At 43.4% G+C, this 21,784-nt stretch overlaps 4 protein-coding genes across 6 annotated transcripts; all 4 read right to left on the bottom strand.

The window, feature by feature from the left end:
• Window positions 1–1,564: 1,564 nt before the first annotated feature.
• LOC116210853 (probable inactive receptor kinase At5g10020) lies at window positions 1,565–6,116 on the bottom strand. Of its 2 annotated transcripts, none has more exons than XM_031544954.1 (4): window positions 5,629–6,116; window positions 4,565–5,476; window positions 2,533–4,041; window positions 1,565–2,418 (listed from the first exon to the last, which is right to left on the bottom strand). In XM_031544954.1, the coding sequence occupies exons 2-4, from the start codon at window positions 5,331–5,333 to the stop codon at window positions 1,820–1,822; spliced, it is 2,877 nt and encodes a 958-aa protein (XP_031400814.1). In that variant the 5' UTR covers window positions 5,334–5,476; window positions 5,629–6,116; the 3' UTR covers window positions 1,565–1,819. The 2 variants fall into 2 exon arrangements, with proteins under 2 accessions (XP_031400814.1, XP_031400815.1); XM_031544955.1 differs by having other exon boundaries at window positions 5,634–6,115.
• A 3,718-nt stretch (window positions 6,117–9,834) lies between these two features.
• On the bottom strand, window positions 9,835–13,091 carry LOC116210851 (protein ETHYLENE INSENSITIVE 3). Its single transcript, XM_031544951.1, has 2 exons — window positions 12,914–13,091; window positions 9,835–12,248 (listed from the first exon to the last, which is right to left on the bottom strand). The coding sequence occupies exon 2, from the start codon at window positions 12,131–12,133 to the stop codon at window positions 10,280–10,282; it is 1,854 nt and encodes a 617-aa protein (XP_031400811.1). The 5' UTR covers window positions 12,134–12,248; window positions 12,914–13,091; the 3' UTR covers window positions 9,835–10,279.
• A 918-nt stretch (window positions 13,092–14,009) lies between these two features.
• LOC116210852 (L-ascorbate oxidase-like) lies at window positions 14,010–16,686 on the bottom strand. 2 transcript variants are annotated; one of them, XM_031544952.1, is made up of 6 exons: window positions 16,277–16,686; window positions 16,096–16,188; window positions 15,769–15,981; window positions 15,495–15,695; window positions 14,845–15,290; window positions 14,010–14,741 (listed from the first exon to the last, which is right to left on the bottom strand). In XM_031544952.1, the coding sequence occupies exons 1-6, from the start codon at window positions 16,583–16,585 to the stop codon at window positions 14,234–14,236; spliced, it is 1,770 nt and encodes a 589-aa protein (XP_031400812.1). In that variant the 5' UTR covers window positions 16,586–16,686; the 3' UTR covers window positions 14,010–14,233. The 2 variants fall into 2 exon arrangements, with proteins under 2 accessions (XP_031400812.1, XP_031400813.1); XM_031544953.1 differs by having other exon boundaries at window positions 15,769–15,986; window positions 16,277–16,417.
• A 670-nt stretch (window positions 16,687–17,356) lies between these two features.
• On the bottom strand, window positions 17,357–19,805 carry LOC116210850 (leucine-rich repeat protein 1-like). The gene is made up of 6 exons (XM_031544949.1): window positions 19,354–19,805; window positions 18,976–19,047; window positions 18,649–18,792; window positions 18,441–18,512; window positions 18,272–18,343; window positions 17,357–17,717 (listed from the first exon to the last, which is right to left on the bottom strand). Exons 1-6 carry the CDS (start codon window positions 19,569–19,571, stop codon window positions 17,645–17,647), a joined length of 651 nt encoding a protein of 216 aa, XP_031400809.1. The 5' UTR covers window positions 19,572–19,805; the 3' UTR covers window positions 17,357–17,644.
• Between the last annotated feature and the right edge of the window lie 1,979 nt (window positions 19,806–21,784).

Raw genomic sequence — 21,784 nt, 5'->3', positions numbered from 1 at the left:
TCGATTTCAAAAAAACACACAGAAAGGGGACACATTCATGGAACCTTCTGGGATATGAATGCGTGTGGTGTGTTTAGATGTGTTATTCTCGTCGAAGATTGATGTTTAGTTTTTCTTGTTAACTTTGATGAATTCATAACTAAGCTGCCCTTTAATTTCATGAGGGATGTCGTTTTAGTTTTTAATAATATTTTTACACGCATGCCTTGAATTAATTAATACATTAATCCATCCTTTCATTTCTCTACCTAACCTTTTTTTTCCGGTTATTAAAAGAAAAACTCATGAATCTAATTGCAATAATAGAAAAATCGAAATAAAAGGACTCGAAAATTCAACTGGCAATGGGTACGCGAGACCTCTAAATCTCGAGTCGATCACTTGTACGACTGCACTTAATCCCCTTCCTCTGTCTAACTTCATCCGTTACTAATTCCGTTCAGCCTAATTAGTTTTTCCTTTGAGTACGATCAAATCTTTGCGTCGATCGAAAACAAACTCGAATTTCAGTCACGGTATTAGAAGTTATGGATAAATTATTAATACTTATTAACAATCAGTTCTTATTTCCACGGTGATATGTTTGTTAGTCTTATTATTTCCTGGTTTATGCCTGACGGCATAGATAAGTTTTTTTTTTTTTTTTTACCACAAGACGGCATAGGATAGATAGAAATGCAAGAAACTAACCACTCCAAAGACCGACTGATTCATTTCTTGACAAATTCCACAATTAATCGTGCGTTGTATATTTGCACAATGACTTCCTCAAAACCATGCGTGACATATACATATATATACTAAATTAATTATATCTTATTCCCGTGCAAATTAGTAATTAAAACTTCATTAATTCTAATTGACGTGATCCCAATTAATTAATTAAAATATTTCTAGAAGGGACGTCTGGGTGGTTTTTCTAGTTTTCGTCAAAACTGACATCCAATTGTTCAAGAAACATTATCCATCCACCTTACTCATTAAAACAACTATATAATCTATGCGAGTTCAGTTAATATTTGTACTAATGAATGACAATATATAGCTTCAAAGGTTAGGTACATGCATAGCTAGCGGATAAAAATCTTTTAAAAGAAATCTAAAAATATATATATAATAAATAAATAAAAGAGTGAGCTCACCATCAGGTGAAACGCCGGTCAATATATGCAGCGGCGGCAGCCACTGGAGCGGTTGGTCTTTCACCACCCAGCCCCTGAAATGTAATTAATTAATCAAATTATTTATGTAATAATATGGGGAAAAAAAAAGATATTTATTTAATTTCATGTACATTAAAAAAGAAACCACTCTTAATTTGCTGGAAATTTTATCAGCATCCCTTTGTTGTGTGTGTTTCCGGCCAACCTGTGTAAGGCAGGAACTTGCCATGTGGTATCATCATTTAACATCAGGAAATTTTTATATTTCTAACCTCAATGGACAATTTTTTTAGAACATACGGGTCGCTTTTGTTCCTTCTATTCGGATTTTAAGTTAAGAACGCAGAATTCGAGTTGTAAGGTTATACAGCTGGAAACGAGAAATGACTCGTTCATTCGTCTCGTGATCAGAAAATCGAAGTTTATTTTGAGATGAATAGACTATTCCCCGGTTCCCAAACCATTTACATTGTGAAAAGCTTATTCCTTCCTCTCCTACAATGAACACAATGACCCCGACTCAATTGACTTACAGCCCAAAATCTTAAACCCAACATCATTTACTTGAAACAATAGTAATGCATAATAAAGGAACTAAGGAATGGCGGTTAGCTTCTTTTTTTGCCACTGGACTAATTAAGCTAGAGAAACTATTTTCACATGGCTATGGACGAAAGATCCTCGAAAACTGTCCTTATATCGGGCCTCTCCGATGCAGGAAGGATGCAGCGGAGGGCTACGGGAAGCATACTGTCAAGAATCCTATGCAGGTTCTCTGAACCGCTCATCCCTGACAGAACCATGTTCGGGTCGTAGCACTCGAATGATCGGCCCTTTGCAACCAGCAGCCTCACCCAGTCAGTCAGGTCGACCACTCCCGGGTCCCCACACACTATCTCCCCAGAGCTCCTGCCCGTTAGGAGCTCCAGTAATATAATCCCGAATGCGTACACATCACTCTTCAGGGATGGGCAGGGCCTGGTGGAGCTGGCAAACTCGGGCGGGCGGTAGCCTAGGGCGCCCGAGTTGAGGACCTGCTCGGTGGTGCCAGCTGATGTCATTATCCGGTGGAGGCTGTAGTCGGTGAGGAGGGCATTGAGGTCGGGATTGATCTCCAACAAGACGTTGGTGGATTTGAGGTTCCCGTGGGGTATGGCCATCTCATTGTGGAGGAAGTTCAAGCAACGAGCAACGTCAATGGAGATTCTGAGCCGTGCCTCGAGAGATAAGGGCGGTAGCTTCTTTGGCTCCGTCTCTGCAGATTATATATAGGACGTACAAAGGAGATGGCCTCTATCAGATACCACCTTAAGTACATAAAACATATTCTGGAACGGTGAACTTAAACATAGAGAAGACAGTACTTTACCATGAAGATAGAGGTCGAGACTAATTCCGTCAATGTAACTCGATATGATGAGCTTCTCATGCTCTCGAGGGCCCCAGTAGTACCCCTGCAGAGAGACTAGGTTCGGGTGCTTGATGCTCCCTAGCTTCCTGACTTCCCTGGCGAAGTCCTTCCTCCCCTTAGCAATTCCCTCCCTCAACCACTTCACAGCTAAAACCTGACCAGAGTCGAGCCTCGCCTTGTACAGAGTCCCGTGGCAACTCCTCCCTGTGACTTCTGCAGGTGCCCGTGAGAGCTCTCCTGCCGTGAAGGGGGGAGAGACATCGAACAGGTGCAAGTCCCCATCCAATTTGTCTGGAGAACAAACACTGGGAGGCGTTGGTGTTTCCGAGAAATATTGGCTTCTGGAAGGTGATGGGTTCAAAGAGGACGGTAGGAAAATTGGCGAAGATAGCGCTTCATCTCTTCTTTCAGGACCAAGATCACTAGGACTCTTCACCGCAGAAGAAGCAGGTTCTGGCTGGCAAGATGCTGATTGATCAGGAAGCTCCGAGATTTTGTTCGGAACTAACGTACTAGGAGTAGAAAGGTCCTTGATCGGAGGATGTTCTAGTTTTCCAATATTTCCTTCGGAGGTCTCCGTTTTACTCTCCCACCTATGTTTGCGGTAGTAAATAATGAAGCAAAGAAGGGCCAAAATGCTGAAACCTCCAATAAGACCAGCAATGAGACCTATCTTAGTTGCTGGGTTTAGGCGGGATCCATGACCCCTCAACCTCAGGTCCGGGCCTTCTATAGGGGATGAAGGTGAAGTAGGAAAACTCAGCAATAAATTTCCGGGGTGGAATGCGGAATCGGGAAATCTCTGTAAATTCTCAGGAACAACACCTGATAGATTGTTGAAGGACACGTTAAATCTCTTCAGTGCACCTGGAAGATCACTCGGAATGCTTCCATCAAAATTATTGATAGACAAATCGAGATGTTCCAAGTCTTGAAATCTTCCTAATCCCTGAGGTAGGGACCCACTTAAGGAGTTATTTGAGAGGTCAAGAGATGAGAGGCTCAACTCCTGGGAAGAAGAACTGTAGTTGTCCTCGATCGGGACTGGACCCGAGAAGTTGTTACCCGATAGATTAAGTTCGGTCAGTTTCGTGGAGTTGAAAAGGCTAGGGAGAAGAGGCCCATTTAGCTGGTTGAGCCTCAGATCAATGAGTTTCAGCTCCGGATATGTTCCTAAGATATCAGGAAGACCACCCTCTAGATAGTTTCGGGTAATCTTCAACAAAGTCAGCCTAAGAAACTCAGAGGTTTGGGTCGGGAATGTCCCTGTTAATGAGTTCAAGCTCAAATCGATGGCTTCCACATAATTTCCCCAACCCTGAATCCGAGACAAGTTACCCGAGATAGTGTTGTTGCTCAGATCTATCATGGAGCAATGACCTATAGTGAGAGGTAACGAGCCCGATAGTCTGTTTGAAGATAGGTTCAGAGTCTTGAGAGTTGAAGAAGTTATCCTTCCTACTGGACCTGCCAGAAAAGCAAATTGCTTCAGAACAAAGTGATGCTGAAACAAAATCTTATGCAAAAAAAACACACCATCGTCAAGAAACTATAAAAAGTAAACTACATAATATGTTGTTCAAAAGCAAGATAGCGACCGAGCTTAAAAATCCTCTGAAGCAATAAGTCCAAGCTCCTATGCTTTGAATTTCAAAATGTTTATAAGAAAATTGAGGGCATATATGACACCGTTCACCAGTTCCAAGTTCTTACATTCCAATTATTTAAACGGCTTTGGCCAAAAAAATATACTTATACCGCTATATGATTACATGGATATGCAATGCAAGTTTAGAACAGCTTCCAAGCCACACACATACAAAAGAGTCGCGGCAGTTGTCCATTTATCTATGAGCATATATACGCGGTACCTTAGTCAGACGGAAATCTGAAAATTTGCTATGGCGGAGGATCAATTTCACGTTGTATAATGTTTCATCAGGATCAGGAAAAAAAAAGAACACAAATAGACATCATTAAGAAAATATACCTTCTAGCTGATTCCTACTGAGATCGAGCTCAGTCAATATCATGGAGCTCTCTTGCAAGAGTGCCTGAGGCGAAGGCCCGGACAGCCGATTATTACCGAGCCGGAGAATCTTGAGGGACACGACAAACTCGAAGGAAGGTAGCTTCCCAGTCAACTGGTTATTACTAGCATCGAACACCTCCAAACTGTCGAAAAACGGCATCCCATCGTGAGCAAAGAGCTCTCCCGCCAACAAGTTGTTGCTGAGGTTCAAGTACCGAATCATGGACACAAATTTCGTGTCCCCCACATCTATGTCCATAGAGCCAGAGAACTTGTTGCTGCTGAGGTCGGCATATTCAATGCGACCCAGTTGGGAAATTAACCCCATTGCATCCCCAACGAACCCGTTACTATGCAAATCCAAGTACTTCAGGTGGACAAATCCCGGCGCCGATTCGGAGATGTTCCCAGTCAACTGGTTGTTGGAGAGCGAGAGATTCTGGAGCATTGCGAACGAAGATACTGCAGAGAAGCTGAATTCTCCGGTTAGTCCTACATTGTCCAGAACAATCGAGATCACGTGTCCATCGGAACACATGATTCCAAGCCAATTCTCAGGGCACCGGTCCGAGGATACGGAGTTGGAGCTCCATGAACTGAGGATTTGCCCTGATGGGTCGACTCGGAACCCTTTCTTGAGATCTAGGAGTGCTTCGAACTCTGCTTGTTGCCCCAATGAGTCCTTCACTACCAGCAATGAGAATACTACAAAACAAATTATCTGCATTCCTTCCTCTGCAGCACTCCAACTCCCAAAGCTTCAATTACACATTCCCACAGATGGAAAGATTTCAACTTTAGGACTTTTACAGAGAGAAGTGGCAGCTGAGTAAGTGCCAAAAAATGGATCTTTGCAGCTGAATGATTGGCCTATCATGAAAGTCAGTGCAAGGAGCAGTGAAGTGAGCAAAAAGTGGCAGACAAATTGAAGGCAGCAGAAATCAATGATAATCACCACAGAGGAAAAGTGCAAAGGGGCAGAAAGTAATGAGATGAAAAGGTGAATAGATAATGCCCATTACCCTACATTTCTTTTTTTCTTCTTTTTTTCCAGCAGCCAAAGAGGAGCTGATAAGGTCCACTGGTTCAACTAAAGCAACGTGAGAAGGAGATAAAGAAACATAGCCCAGACCAGAACAGAGACAGCACTTCCCTTCTGGTTGGACTCTGTTTTCTACCACAAGATGGGAAATTCATGAATCTAAAGCCTCTGTTGGGAGGAGACAGTGAACAGTGGGAAAGAGGGAGAGCTTGAGATGAAAATGGGGGGGGGGAGAGAGAGAGAGAGAGGGAGGGAGGGAGGGAGGGAGAGGGGGAAGAGGTAAATTCTTGATTGCCCAGTTGAAAGTAAGGTATCCTTTCCTAACACCATTAATCTAATCTAAACCCAACAGATTAGATGAAGTGATAAAAAAAAAAATCAATCACAGTGGCTTCAAAATGGGAGAGAGACCAGAAGAAGACAACGAACACCCAATTAAGAGCACAGCAGGGGAGAGGGAGAGACGGGAGGAGGAGTAGGTGATGTTTTATTGTAAAGAAAGGCAGAGAGAGAGAGAGAGAGACAGGGACAGTAAACAATTGACCCCTCGAGAATGGAGACAGATCCACTGTCGTTCCTGTCAGGGAGTTTTAATGGGGGTTAGGCATTGGCATTTGGAAAGACTGTAGTTGCTTTGCTTCTTCGCTCACTCATTTACTCTCTGCTCGTGTGTCATTTTGCGTGCCTTTGACTTGTTCTGTCTCTGTTTTTTATGTTTTTCTTTTTTCCTCAGCAGTCATCGTACTGATGCCAATGGTCTGTGAGCTCGTGGCTTACAAGATCTTCACCAGACCCAGATGGATCTTGTTTAGTAGTCTTAGGGAGATCGGGCCCCGAGCTCGGCCTCAGCTCAGAGCCGCTACTCTAACCATTCCACCCCGAAGAGTCTAAACCCAGATCCATATATCTCGAGACTTAGCCTCCATTTCATCTTACTTTGTCAGGAAACTGGTCCATCAGCGGAATAACAGCATGGCACTACGCACCCACGTTGTTATTATGGGCTACTATGACCATGAGGATGGACCATGCTAGCCTGATGGACAAGGACTTCCTAAAGATGAAGACAGCATAAATGCTAAATGAAAATGGCCCCCCTGGGCATCTAGTGTCTATTCTATTGTCCATTTAATGTTCCCGCGTAACGACAATTCTATCAATTCATGGGGCCCGAGTTCTGTCGTGGACCCACTTTCGCACTCACAGGTCCATTGGGCTTCATGGGCTGTCCTTCCCCATGGGGTGTGGCCCATTTCGTTTAGGGCTCTAATGGGCCGGAAAGACAGGAGAATGCCTATTGTTTGTGTTTCGATTCATGAATGAATAGTTGTGGAAAACCTATGGCAAACGTTGACTCTTCGGTTCATAGTCATTCTAGCGGTCCGTCTCGAAATATCGTCTGTCTAGTTGAAATGACTTCGAACTGCAATACCCAGATTCTTTCACGTGCGAAAATGAGCTTACTTTTTTCTTCTTTAAGCTTATTCTAGAAACCGAGGTATTAGTTTACGCATTCCACGAGAGATAGCATCCCCCTTTGAAGTAAAATCTCCTTTGATTCACATTAAACGAACATTTTACTTAAAGATTAAATATGACGTACTTCGAATAATAATTACAGATACTTCAACTAAAAATTTCTTCCTTATATATATATATATATATATATTTCGTAAACATACTATAAGATCAATTATGTTCTTTTTTTCTTTATGGTGTAGAATCGATTCTGCTCTTGACAATGTTGACGGTTCATCGAGCAGCAATAAGCAGGCAATGTCCTAAGCTCGAACCGGGGAATACTTTTCCATTGGTCTAATTGTACTGCATCTAGATGGGTATCTCGAGTGAACTTCGTTTCAATGAACCTCAAGTATATTGTGATGAATAGAAATTAAAGGACGACAAAGCAAAAGGATGAGAGGTGACCCCATTTAGCTGTCGTGGCACAAGAATCTCAATTATTAATGTTTTGTCCCACACTAAATTCCAAAATTCATACATATATTTATTTTTAAAAAAAAGTTAAATTCTAGAAACGCCAAACTTTTATTGCCATTTTTTATTTTCTGTAGTTCGGTTCAGAGAATCTTCCCGGTAACAAGTTCTTCGTTCGTACATGTGAAACTGTTCCCAATATGCTCCTAGATATATTCCATCACTCTCTGTCGAAACCTTACCACGCCCCTCCGTTTGCCACCAAAAATATCGAAGCATTATTCAATTTGCATTGCCTTTAATCAAATCACGATTCGAGCTTTCGCTATTCCTAGTCATAACTGGAATGAAACGGTTACACGTAAACGTGTTGATGCTCAATGTGATATACCGAGTCCATTGAAATAGAGATCAAAAGGTTCCGATATATTTTTTTCGCTGAATTCAAAAGGTTCCAAGATGAAAATTCATATTATAGTGTACAACGGTAAGGGGACAAATACATGTCTGTACTTGATGTATACATATTCACATGGGGGTAGGTTTTTATTTTTTAGTTTTGATAACTGGGACTTTGATAACTCATAATAATAATAATAATAACAATAATAATAATAATAATAATAATTGAAAAATGAAGTCCACCATCAGATAGTTATGCAAAAAATAAAATAAATATAAAGATGATTTTTTCTTTTTCAACTCGGGGTGTTCAGGTTTCGTTCGACTAATTTTCGAATTCACGAAACGAGTAATTGTTCCAAAGGCCCTCCAGCGGCTCTAAGGGGTTTCGAACTCGAAATAAGATGAATACTTGAATTCCTCCTTAATCACTAAGTTAAGCCCCTTGAATTTTTTTTTTTCCTTTTGAGGATGCTTTCGGTGGTCCGTTCCTTAATTTTGCCATATAATTAATTAAATCGTGGGGTGAGATTTCAAGAAACCCTTTGCTTGTTAACAGATGCAACCACACATAACTGTCATGCCTAATTAATTAATGAGTTACAGACAATGCATTTGGTTCAATGATTATTAATTAAATCAAATGATTAATTAATATAATCAGTTCTTCAATGCCCTGCCTTGTGATCTACATCATGCATTGATTTTGTATTATCTTTGGATGCATTGAATCTACTCCTCTCTTTTCTTGCAATGTTTCCCCTGATCCCACTTCAGGATCTGCGAGTCGTGTCTTGTCAATTATGATCTATGCTTTCAAAATAAGCATCAAAACCGGAATTGAAACTACTCCACGTGCAAACTTTGATTATATATCAACAGTAAACGTCTCTAACCGGGGCGGTACGCATATATACATGTCCGGCGTTTCATGTTCTGTCCAGGACTATAACACCATCTTACTAGAGGTAGCGCGTTTCACCGCAATATAATCTATAATTCAAAGTCAGACGTGATGATGGGGCGTGATTGAACTCGAACATAACACTTTGGCTAATAGCTTAATATATGTATGTATCTATGTATGTATGTCACAGTGAAATGACCGAGCTACCCCTACAGAACTTCCTCTTGGGAATCAATAATGACAATGTGAAATCCATTTTGCAATGGAGTTCCACGTCTAATCGCCAAAGGGCAAAAAAAAAAAAAAAACAAATTGGAGTTCCACGTCAAAATGCGATGCCTTTTTGACTGAGAGAAGAGGGAAGGAAGCAGGAAAGTGAGAAGAGGAAGTCACAAGAAAAGGTAACTCTTTGACCCACCTAACAATCTCTCTCACCGACTGTAACTGAGGTGGGCCCCCACCCACCCATGGATAACTCCTATCTTCTTAACAGCTGGACTCATATTTGCTTACATATATAAATATATATATATGGTACCCCAAAAAAAAAAAAAAGGAAGGGCATCCATCCAATTGCAGAGGAGCCATCTTTGAACAATACTCCCCACTAAAGGATGGAATAGGAATGGGACATAGCTAGTCAACATGCCCATCCACCAATCACAACCCCTCCAGGCCCACCACCAACACGTGGAGATAAGCCACCCCAACACAAAAAAAAAAAAAGGATCCCGACATCGCTTTCTACGATCCCTGGACCAACCGGAGTCGTCGGAGCAACATAGAGTCCAATGACTCTTGATGAACTAAGAGACGGTCCGGCTTAAGATCCGGGTGACTACCCCTCGGCCATGACAACTCACCACCCCAGCCGCCGCCACCCCTACCTCTTCGATGATCATGATAAGATTGGCAGAATTCAATTGAGATGAGAAAAGATCAATACAACCGGAAATGCACCACCTAACTTATTTATATCACAGTCACATTCATACATACATATATTATATATATGTAGATAGTCATCAATACATTACAAATATTTAAGAGAAGTTGTACTGTCTGATATATTAGGAGACAGCAGCATTAGCAGGACAAGTCACTGTGGGGCCACCCTCTCCTCTCTACACTCCTTATTTGCCCATCAAAAGACCTGTCCAGCTAATATACCAAACTTAAAAAAACCCTCCATCTAACATCTACATCCCTACATTGTGAAGAAAAATGTAGTAAATTAGGTTTCTTTTGGAAGATGAGATGATCACATTAGTCACCACAAACATCCAAAAAAAAAAAAACTGATCTACCCAACAAGACCGAGGTTGTTGCGTGACGGTCCCCCTCTCTCCCCGGAGAATTTACAGTTCCAACACTCGGGTATCTGTCACTGGAACCAGATCGGGATGTCCTGCTTGGGGACGCACTCGATGGGCCCGACTGGTAATTCTTCCTTGTAATCGAAGGTGGAGAGATCGAATGGGGAACCAAACATGAAGGTGTAATTGTTCTCATTGCTGCTGCTGCTGTTGCTGCTGTGGTTGGGCTCGAACGAAGAATTCAAGGCCTTGAACCGGTCAAACTGACTTTCCTCGCGACTGAACATCTGGTGGTTGCTAGAGATATTTGGCTGTTGAAAGAAGTTCCCTTCCATGGCTGGACTTTGACTGCGGATGTTAAACTCATTCTGTTGCTGAATCCTGGGGTGGGAACGATTCTGATCAACTAGAACCGAACTGTTGTTCGCATTCATGTTCTTGTTGCCCTGAATGTTGGACTCGTAGATGGACATGAGTTCACTGATCACCTTCTGCCCATCTTCTGGCACCCCAAGGCCTGACAGGTCAAACGCCGCTTGCAAGACTGGACTGTGCCCAGGTGCTGTCACTGCTGGCTTGGGTTGCTGCTGCTGCTGTACAAACGACTGATGAAATATCACAGGCTTGACCTCAAAATTAGACCCGCCTCCAAACTCGGACGACTTATTCCTGTACAGGCAATTCATCTGGTGATTGTCCCTCAGAGTCCTGTCATGAAACCCCAGTCGGGTCTCACTGTAGGGACACTGGACAAACTCGCAGGTAAAGATCTTCTGGTCCATGGTGGTCGTACTCAAATCACCAGAGGGCTTTCTCTTACGAATGAAGTCCAAACCTGCAATCCCAAAATTGGGCGGGCTTATGTTGTTCTCAGCCTTGCATTCCTGCGTATTAAAGCACGACTTGTCTTCTGCCCCCTCCACATCGTACTCGCTACAATCACTGATCACCAAAGTCCCACTCCCTCCAGAAGAGGACAAGGGGAGGCACGAGTCGGGATAAAGCTCACGAGCCAGGGCCTCCTCCTGGTTTATGATTGCAAGCCACGTGGCGCTCTCTTTCGCAGTCATCTTGTCCTGCAGGCACTTGGACTGCCTCACAAGCTTCCTTATCTTTGCAATATCAGGGGACATGTGCTTAATGACCGCAGTGAGAACCCCAACCTTCCAAGCCTTCTTCAGGTCGTGGGGCTTCTTGTAGGGTGGGGGCCCCTGCTCCTTGGGCAGGCCCAGGTGGGGCCACCACTCCTCATTCCCGGTGGGCCACCATGGGGGTGGAACCCCTTTCTCCAGCGGGAACCTCCTCTGTGGTGGGTCACAGTGCTGCATGAGCGCCGATAACAGAGAGCCCAAAGTCGTGTCCTGGAGCTCCTGCAGGGTGTGCGGGGTTGGCCCGATTGAATTACAACCCTCGTTCTTCCCCGGGATGCAGTGATCAGCTTGATACTTTGCTATGGCAGCAGGCCCGTTGCGGTCGAACCGGACCTTATCCTTCCACCACTCTCGGAGGTTGTCCGAGGCCCCTGTGACAGGTTTACCCTTCTCCGGGATGATCCCGTAAACGAACCCTTGAGCTTTACAGACCTCCATCATCTTAAGCATGTATTTCAAGATGCCGTCCTGTGCCCTAGACATCTTCTTCCTCCTGGCCTGTTCCTGGGACTGCCTCTGCTTCGCCAACTCAGTGCCTTCCTTGCCCTTGTTCTGTTCCTTGAGCCGCTTGAGGCGCATCTTATCCCTCCACATCCTCCTCTCAAGCTCATCCACATCGATCTCCTCCTCATCGGAGTAATCATCCTCCGCCATGGGCTCCGTCTCGGTGGAGTGCATAGGAGCACCCGCTACTGACACATGTCCTTCCATGATGGGTCCCGAGAAGAAGTCGAGATCGCCACAGATTCCCATGTCTTCGAACATCATCATCGTTGATTGGAGGTGGATAAAAGGCCCAAGATCTCTAAATCCAATGGAATCAATGAAGAATTAAGCTAGGGCTCAAAGGACCTTTCTCCTGCTAGACTTACTGGGTTCTCTACACCTGCAAAAACATAGATATATAACTGAGTGGAGTTCTATGAAAAACCCAATGAGCATCCCACACAGAAATCAGCAAATTCCCGTTATAATTTAAGTTACACCAGAGATGAAATCAAATCCTCTGCAAGTTATTACCAGATCAGATATCTAATATGCCTTGAATAGCACATGGAATAATAAGAATACAAAGATCTACGTTTGATGAAGCTTATAATTTTCAAGAAACTTGCACAGTGCAAATTCCTTTGGCTAAAACTGGTCATTGAGTTGAACTGGAGACAGAGCACGCAATCAGAAACAAAGGATCTAGCAAGCATTAAATGAAGCAGCACAAACATATAAAACATACATGGACTGTTTCCCAGAAAAATACCAATTTTCCCCCAACAATCTATACACGCAGACCAACAAAAGGAAAGGTCAAACTGTCATGAGCTGCTTGGATCTGACACATCCCCAATTATAACAATACCCACAAACAGTATTCACCAACAAACCACCGGATTCAGCAAACATCTCAACTTCCCCGAAAATCCAACTGAACCCCACAAACCAAAACCGACCCACGATACAAAAGCTCCATGGAAGCACAGAGACTCCAACAAAAAGAGAGCTTTCCGATGGAAACAGATCAAAGCAGACGAACTTGACCCCTAATCAACTCACCTGGGTAGGAAAGTAGAGAAGAAAAGAAAACAAAAAAAAAAATCAGAGCACCGTCCCTTTTGCACTCAAGTCAATCCTCTTCCTTTTCTATCAGAGAGAGAGAGAGAGAAAGAGAGGAGAGGGAGAGAGGAGAGGGAGAGCGGGAGGAGGGAGAGAGTTTATCCTTCTAACTCCATTTCCATTTTTTCATATTATATATTTATTCATGTGCGTGTATGTATATGTGTATTGATTATTGCGAGTTTCTTTATGATTAATTATGAGTGGTGGCTCTTCGTTGATGACAGCAGAACGGTGTGGAAATGGTAGGAGCCGACATGCCATAATTACTGCTCTGCCCCTCCCTGAACCGGTGGCATTGGCATGGCTGAGTTATTACGCAGGAGAGAAAGGATAGGCCTAGGGGTCGGATAACGTCGGACTAGGAAAGGAATAGGATAAGACGGGACCGGGTCGGGCTTGCTCCGATCCGATCCGAGGACGCAGGAGGGATAATAAAGGCTAGTGGCCAGTGGTACAGCCGCCTCGGATTCTAAGAGCGAGAGTTACGTATTATTGCAGGCACTGGTCCGACCGAGCTATGTGGGGACCATGTACTTATCCTCACAAATAATTGCTCCTTGCTGGTTTCGGCTACGACGATGAATATATCTAAACGATCATTTCAAGGCGATGACGTCGTAACTTATCGAGTATATAATATTCAATACGATACTCGGTTTTGATATACTTTTGAAGCAGTCTCTGCGTAAGAAACTTGTCTTATTTTGGAACCGACCCATTTACCTCATACGAACTCGCTTGAAGTCATTTCCGGTGATCTCAATTCCCGATAAAAAATGAGCCGAGCCATCAGCCATGCCAAGCCTTCGAGTCCTCTGTCGTTTCAGTTTTACGAGCCAAAACTCATATCCCATGCTCGTCTCGGACGAGACGGAATTGCACTGTGTCAAAGCATACTGGGTTTGGACCCATTAAGGTCCAACTCCCTTTTATCGGTGACTGGACCGGGCAAAAGCTTCAATGGGCTCATATTTGGGCCTGTTCTGGCCCATTATCCGCACCAAATCGATTCATGAACATGTCAATTACTATCTATCACATTAATTTCTGAGAAAATCATATTGGCTCCGGGAAATTCTATAGCACCACAGGACCATTTGATCTCTGCCCATGCAAATCCAATAAGGCTATCAGTCGAAAGCGTGTACATGGATGCAGACGCATCGATCGATTTCTTTAAATGCTTAAGCTGTAGGAGAACTTTATCTGATATGTCTCGCAGAACCGGCTTTTCTTTTGTGCCTGTGATCAGTTGCTCTAGGTACCATTGAGGAACATCTTGGCAGTAAGTCCGCAGGTGAGGGCCTCGGCGGGGACATTCCTAACGAGCTCCACTCCCTCCGCAAAAACCACTGCCATTCCCATGTGAATGTGCGGCTCGATGTGGCAGTGGAAGGACCAGACTCCGGGGTTGTCAGCTACGAATCTTAGCGCCGTCCACCCGTACGGGAACACCACAGCTGTGTTCCTCAATGGGGGATTCTTCAGGTTGAATCCCTTGGCGTCCTTGTCAGTGAACTTGCCCTCCCCGTACCCCAAAACCCAGAAGTCGTGCCCGTGCAGGTGCCACGGGTGTATCTCGCTCAGGTTCACTGATAAGGCGTTTGCATTCTGGAGGATCACGTCGATCGTTGTGTTGAAGTCGAATCTATACACCGTGTTCCTGATAGTAGCATTTGGGTTCGATGGGGGCTCGTTGATGTTGTAGTCGGCCGGGTAGTCGTCCGGCGGACTTCTCTGGTCGAAGGCCTTCATGAGGCCGTACCTGTTGAAAAATTTAATTTAGAACCTTATAATTTGTCGTATTAATGTAAATGAACGATGTAAATCGATGATGAATATCAGCCTAGCCTAGCCACCTCGATCACCTGATGGAACCGAGATAAGGTGTCGATGGTAAGGTCAACGAAACGTTGTTCACAGCCCATTTCGTGAACCCGTCGACCTTATTCTGGGAGTTCAATAGAATAATCCGGCGGTCGTATTTCGCTGGAGGTTTCGGCGTTCCCATTCGCGAGAGGACTTTCTTTGAGAGTGCTACACTACGGGCATAATCGTTCCATTGGGGAGTAACCGGAGGTGGCGACTTGGGGAGCTCGATGGCGGCGGTTGTGCGGTAGTTGAGGATGGTGAGGGCTGGAGGGGTATTGGGACGGCGGCCCCGTACACCGACAGAGACCCAGTAGTTAAGAGTCGGGTCCTGGTCAGTCGTTACCAGAACCGAATAGGTCTCGCCAGAGTATATGTCCAAGTCGTCCGTGGCGAATGGCTGAACGTAGTTGCCATCGGCTTCCACCACCACCATCTTGTGGCCCTGCGAAGTCAATAAAGCAAGAAATCTAATTCCCGAATCCATTAGTATAGAAAATTTTATTTTCCGAGGGAAATGCAGTATAGATTTTTCATGTATGATGTGGACCCGCTTAGTAATATATTCGAATGATAGCTTTTCTTCCTTTTGCTAAGGAGAATAATTGTGAGATCGGAGATGAATTAGTATCAAGATCATGTAAGTTACCCCGATGGCGAAGTTAAGGGAAGAGAGAGCTGTGGTGCATGCTAGCCGGATCCGGTAGGTCTTGTTCGGAAGCACGCTCAGGATTTTGGGCGCGCACTGCTCGTCCCCTCTGAAATGACACTGGGCCACGGCCTTCGAAGAGCTGCTAAAACGAGCTGCCAGCGAGCAGTTGTGCTGCCCTCTCCCGTTGATCAAAACCGACTGCAATCGACAACATCAATGATCATAAATATATGGTAGGCCCGAATGACATATCATTGGACGAAGTTATCACCTGAGGTTCATTGATCCAACGGATGGGGTTCGAGGCGAGGGCAACCTCTTGCTCGTGAGCGCTCTGATGCCACCAGTCACTCAGCAGCAGACTGAACTCCCTGTCGTAGTGGAACGGCTCCCTCTCCCCTTCCGGCAAGTTGACAATCAGTGACCCGTACAGCCCTGCTGATCTCTGCATCCCATAGTGTCCATGGTAGAAGTACGTTCCCGCCTGCACTGATCATGTCGCTCCCGTGACTCTTTTAAGATTGTCCATTGTTCATGACAAGATGGACCGATCAAGTTAGACGTACTGTGTATGTGAGTAGAGAAAGGAAAGACTCACCCGTTCGACTTTGAACTGGTAAATGAACGTCTCTCCCGGGTTTATGGCACATTGAGAGATGGAAGCAGTCCCATCTGCCCAAGGCGATCCAAACTGGAAATGCAGAACCATCATGCAGTCACTATGTAGTTATAGCATAAACAGCATCCATATATTATGCAGAGACACTGTTTAAAGTGACCTGTCGGATCCCGTGCCAATGAATCACAACACCTTCAGTGTAGAGCTTGTTGGTGAGCTCAACGTGGACAGTGTCTCCGGCCCTGGCGCGTATGTTGGGGCCTGGGAACTGGCCGTTGATCCCCATCACAATGTTCTCAACACAGTCGGGTGACCAGAACATGTACTCCACATCCCATTTGAAGCGCCGCGTCTTGGAGCCCAGAGAAGGATGAATCAGTGTTGACAGCAAGATGACATGGTACGAAGATAGCAGTAAGGTCCAATAGTAGTAAGCTGTAGAGCCTTTTGAGCAGAGGTTGCGAACCATTGGAAGAAAGGAACGGGTTTGATGAAAGAAATGAAGGGCAAAGCCAGACAATCTGGGCAGTCCTAGTTTAGACGGCTAACATGATTTATTAGCTTCATCGAATAACCGGAAGTACAGGATGCCATGACACCGTGTATGGAAATGTTAACTTTGGGAAAAAAAGATCAGCATTATGGAGCACGATGTGACAATGTCCTCACGACAACTTTATTCCCTGTGGGGGTCACTGAAATATTTTTGATGCTTGGCTCGTCTTGGTCGCTGTTAGTCAGATACGTGGCTTTTGTTCTTAATCAAAAAGGTAGAAGAGGAGAATATTGTTGTTAACGGCAAGGGTCCAGATTGTGCATAATGAATGAAGGCATAGAGAAATGGATCGATCAATTCCAAATCAAGGGGCATTCAGATAAAATAAATGAGTCATTGCCCTTAATTTTTTTTTCAACCGTTTAAACAAACTTCATCGGGGTACTTCCATATCTGGTTGATTCATTAATTCATCACGGTTTTCTTCTTATAGTTCGGATGCCGTAAACTTTTTACTCCTATCCAGGTTTAATCCTTAAACATCAGCATCCAACTGTAACATTTGTACACCAATCACCGGGGAACAAAAATAAATATTACTTGAACTTATCGGTTCGATGCCAGGCTTATCCCAGCTGAATGAATTTTCTTTGAGTCCACAGATTTGGTAGAAGTTTGAAGCTCAAAAGCGCGTGATAGCGACTTCCATTCTATCTTTTGTTGGAAGAGCAGAATTACGAAGAATAAGCTAAAACATCAAAACGTTCACTACTAGTTCACTGCTACATTGGTACAAACTTTTGGAATCATCCGATAAGGTTACAATAGTAGTGTTGGAGGCTCGAAATGCTAAAACCATTTTTTGCATCAAAACTAATTGGATATACATTTTACAGATACTTAATATATGCAGGAAAACATTGACTGCTCTTCCCTTCTGCTGTGAGCTAATACAATACCGATTATTTGAGATACAGGGCTAACACCCTCCCAAAGTAGAACTTCTTGCAGCATGATGTCATATGGGTCTTCTCAAGAACAGTTTGTGTCGTAGCTTGCTAATCCCAGCAACTCAGGACCCTCCAATCGCGGATTGTTCTCAAAGCTACATTCATGAAGCAAAGCGACGTCACTCGACATGATTCGAGAAAAAGTGAAAACAAAGGCAAAGGTTAAAAGATTTAACTCATGGAATGCAGAAAAAGAAAATGTTCTCAGTAGTCGTTGTGGAGAAACCAAAAATAGCAACTGCATCAGACACTAGGGAGCAGAACAACATTACTACCCAAGAGAAATAGAAGATTCATATACACGATTCTTGAAAAGAATGAGCATTATTCCCGGCACAAATTGTATTCTAGGGAACACTAGAGGATCAAAGAGAGACCATGCCATGAACGTGCAATTGCTATTTGAGCTCACTGACTCCACTAGGGGAAAAAGAAATGAGAGGCAAACAGGGGCAACCGATGGCTCCTAAATACCCCCAAAGCACCTAGATTAGAAGCCTAAAACAAAGGAATTTTCAGAGGCACGCAACAGCAAAAGACGATAGAGACTTTCAGGAGAGTTGAAAACGACAGTTTCTGTGCCGTTACGTGCTAGCAAATTAAAATCATACGAGATAAGAAAATGAGACTGGAGAACATAGTTAATTACTTGTTTAACGGAATGTGCTGAAAGGGTCCAGTGGTAGGAATGGTTCCACAGAGATTGTTGTTGGAGACATCCCTGCAAAATGTGTTTGCAAGCATTAATTACTAAGGTAAGATGATATTGGTGGACTTAAAACACACTTGAAGGATATACATAAGAGCCCAATACTTACACAACTTTGAGACTTGAAATACCGGCAAGCTCCCTCGGAATTGGTCCTGTTAATTTGTTGTCGTTTAGCCGTCTACCATGACATAAACAAATAAATGGTAAGTATAAATAAAATTCCTCTCCTTAATTTGTCTCTAGTGTAAACATAATGATACAAGAACCAAACTCTGAAACAGTTACTCATGCATAATATTGGATTGCAAACTCACAAAAACACGAGAGACTTCAGCTTCCCCAACGAACGAGGAATGGTCCCAGTTATATTGTTGCTATACAAATCCAAGCTGATGAGACTCTTCAACTTACTGAGCTCGGATGGAATGGTCCCTTCGATGTTGTTCTTGTAAAGCTCACTGCAACAATAACAGCAAACAGGTCTCGAAAAAGTCGGGTGGAATTTAAAGCAAACTCGAGCTGCCATTGATTCTACACAACTGCTATTCAAGCTACGATTAAACTGCAGCAGCACTAAAACACTAGTCCACGCAACTCAAAGACACAGGTAAGCAAGGTACAATTGGAACAAGTGGACTTACAGATACTGCAGACGCTCGAGCTTTCCGAGTTCAGGTACCAAATGTCCCGACAGATTCGAGTTGCCCAAATCCCTGCAAAAAATTCATTTTGGTTTCACTTTCCATACAATACATACATGAATACATGTGCAGAACTGATCATAGGCCTGGATACGGGAAGCTAAAGCCTTATTAAATCACACGACTGCAATCAAATTCAAACGAAATGGCAATAAACCCAATAGCAAGCAGCTTCCAAAATTCAAACTTTCACCGATCAACACGCCGCAAATTCATCAACATGCATTAAACTAGAGTAGAAAGTAACCAAATTTATGCAAATTAGAGCTCGATGGTGTTTAATGGGTCTAGAGAGAGAAAAAGTGGGGGGAGCAATACACTCGAGTGACGCGATTGTTTTGGTCGCAGGTGATGTGGAACCAGGTGCAGGGGTTGACGAGAGTGGGATCCCAGCTCTGGAGGATGTTGTCGGGGTCCGACAAGCTCCGGCGCAGCGTGTAGAGGGCGTCTCCCTCGGAGTTCGCAGAGGCCGGCGGAGCCAACGCGAGGGCCAGCAACGACGCACAGAGGCTCCACAACCACGCCCTTGCCGCCATATCAGGCTCGAACCAGCTCCAACAGCGTGAATTGAGAGGTTGCTGGTGGGTCTCCCGATTCAGTGTCTAGGGTTTGAGAGGGTTGGTGCGTGGGAAGATGGAGAAGTTATTATTGTGCGGAGAAGAGACAGAGACAGAGAGAAGTCACTCAGTCAAGGAAGAGAATAGCGTGTGGGAAGAAGAAGATCGACTTTGGAAATATCAGAGTGAATCATGGCACCACTTTTGTTTCTCTGTCTTTATTTATTTATTTATTTATTTTCCAGTTCCCCCTTAAGTCGAGTAAAGTGAAGAGTCCGAAATCCACAAAAAGCACATCGTGTTTACAATCAAGCAAACATCGAGCAGGTATTAGTTTCGGCCATATAAGTTATTGGTGCTTTGAACGTGGATATTGTATTGATTGGTTTTCGATGCGAAGGTTTAGGTTGTGTTGTTAATGGGAGTAGTTGGCCAGTTCCACTTAGTAGAAGTGCTCCACAAAAGATAAGAAGATTCCTCCAATCCAACGTCAGATATTGTTTCCCATCTCTTTTATTCAACCGGGGTTTCAAGCGATTACTCGGGGTCACCCAAAAGTTTACGCGACGTGTTGTGATTGTATAACTCGGGACACTTGCAAATGAAAATGAGATCTTTCGAGAAGGAAAAAAGCAATCCACGAAAACTAAAATTATAGTAAAGGATATCGATTTAGGATCGCTTTTGTTATCTTATAAAGATATGTTGATTCGTTTAGTAATAGAGTTAAATTTCAAAAGTTAACTATATTCTCATTGAAACAGGTAAAAGATAAATAAGTATGTCGGTGAAAAAATATTTATAATATATATTTAAGTGAGATTGTAATAATGGGGTTGGGGGAGAAGATAAAAAAGTAATACTTGTGTCGTTGAATTGTGAAAAAGTGACGAATAGTTGATAGAATTTAGTATTGAAAAATTGAATTGAATGATAATTAAGATAAGAAAATTGAAGAAAAATAAAAAAATTAATGATTATGTTGTTAAATTAAAGAAAAAGTAAAGTGGAATGAAGTAGAAAATATTAAGCGGACGGATTAATAATATTTGAAGTAGCGAGTTCGAAGATGTTAAAATCTCCATTAGAAAGTTCCAACCAATAAAATGAGGTACTCAATTTCTTTGAATCCATGATTTTTCTTGTTAATTTTCGATGTGGAATTCAACTAACTCTTTTACTTGAAAAGAAAGAAAAGAACTAATTGCCTTAACTATGATGGTGTTGTTTTTGTTGGTATGTAGGTTGACTCCGGAGAAAAGCCAAAGCGTGTTTGCTTCAATCAAAGCCGCCTCCAACGGGCTTTGAACGGGTCATCCACTCCTCTTGTCTTAATGCCCCGTGTCATACGCCAGCCAGTGAAAGACTTGGAAGATCTTCCAACCAATAATAATTGCAATCCGACGGCTCAAATTGAAACGTTTATTATTAGTATTATTATTATTATTTTCTTGATCTGAGAAATTCAGCTTCGTCCGACTAATTCCGTGGCTCTGCAAGCCATCAACAGCTCATGAAACTGATAATTACGTCAAATACGTTCCGATGTCCTCAAGAGATCTCGACCTGGGATGAGTGAATTATTTGAGACGTTATCGTGTTAGACAAATATCTAAACTTCTTCGTAAATTAGAGGCAAGTCATACATATCCGACCTAACATATTCACGGGCAAGTTCCTCATTTGGGTCAGCATTGCGTTACTTTCGGGATGAACCTTCAACGCCTGACTTCATTGGCACAAGGAACGTGAAAGCAGGGTTAAGACTATGGGGCCAGTCGGTTGGTGAAAGCTAGATAAGTTGGATAAATGTGCAGCATTGAAAATTTACATCAGTTGTTGGGCCGGGCTCATTGGATGGGCAGGCTCAACCAGAATTTCTTCAGGCCCACGGATCTTTATTGGGCTGGGCCGAAGTACATCGGGGAATACTCATTCCCGTTAGTCGGATTTCTTTTGGGCCCACTGAAAATAAACACAATTAAAATACGAGGAATATATCCCTTTTGGGTTGGACGACAAAAGATACTGCAAACCAATGAAATGGCATGTGGGGTCGATTTCACCGGTCAACCCTATCGAATTCTTGATTCGCTTCCCACCGAGCTAAGATTTGAGCATTGAAGGCCAAGATTTCATGGGCAAAAGGAGCATGATAAGCCATTGTCCTCAATTTGGTCCGGATGTCACGA

Source organism: Punica granatum, chromosome 6 (genome assembly GCF_007655135.1).
Source record: "Punica granatum isolate Tunisia-2019 chromosome 6, ASM765513v2, whole genome shotgun sequence".
Classification (NCBI taxonomy): domain Eukaryota; kingdom Viridiplantae; phylum Streptophyta; class Magnoliopsida; order Myrtales; family Lythraceae; genus Punica; species Punica granatum.
This window is presented reverse-complemented; position numbering and strand designations above follow the sequence as displayed.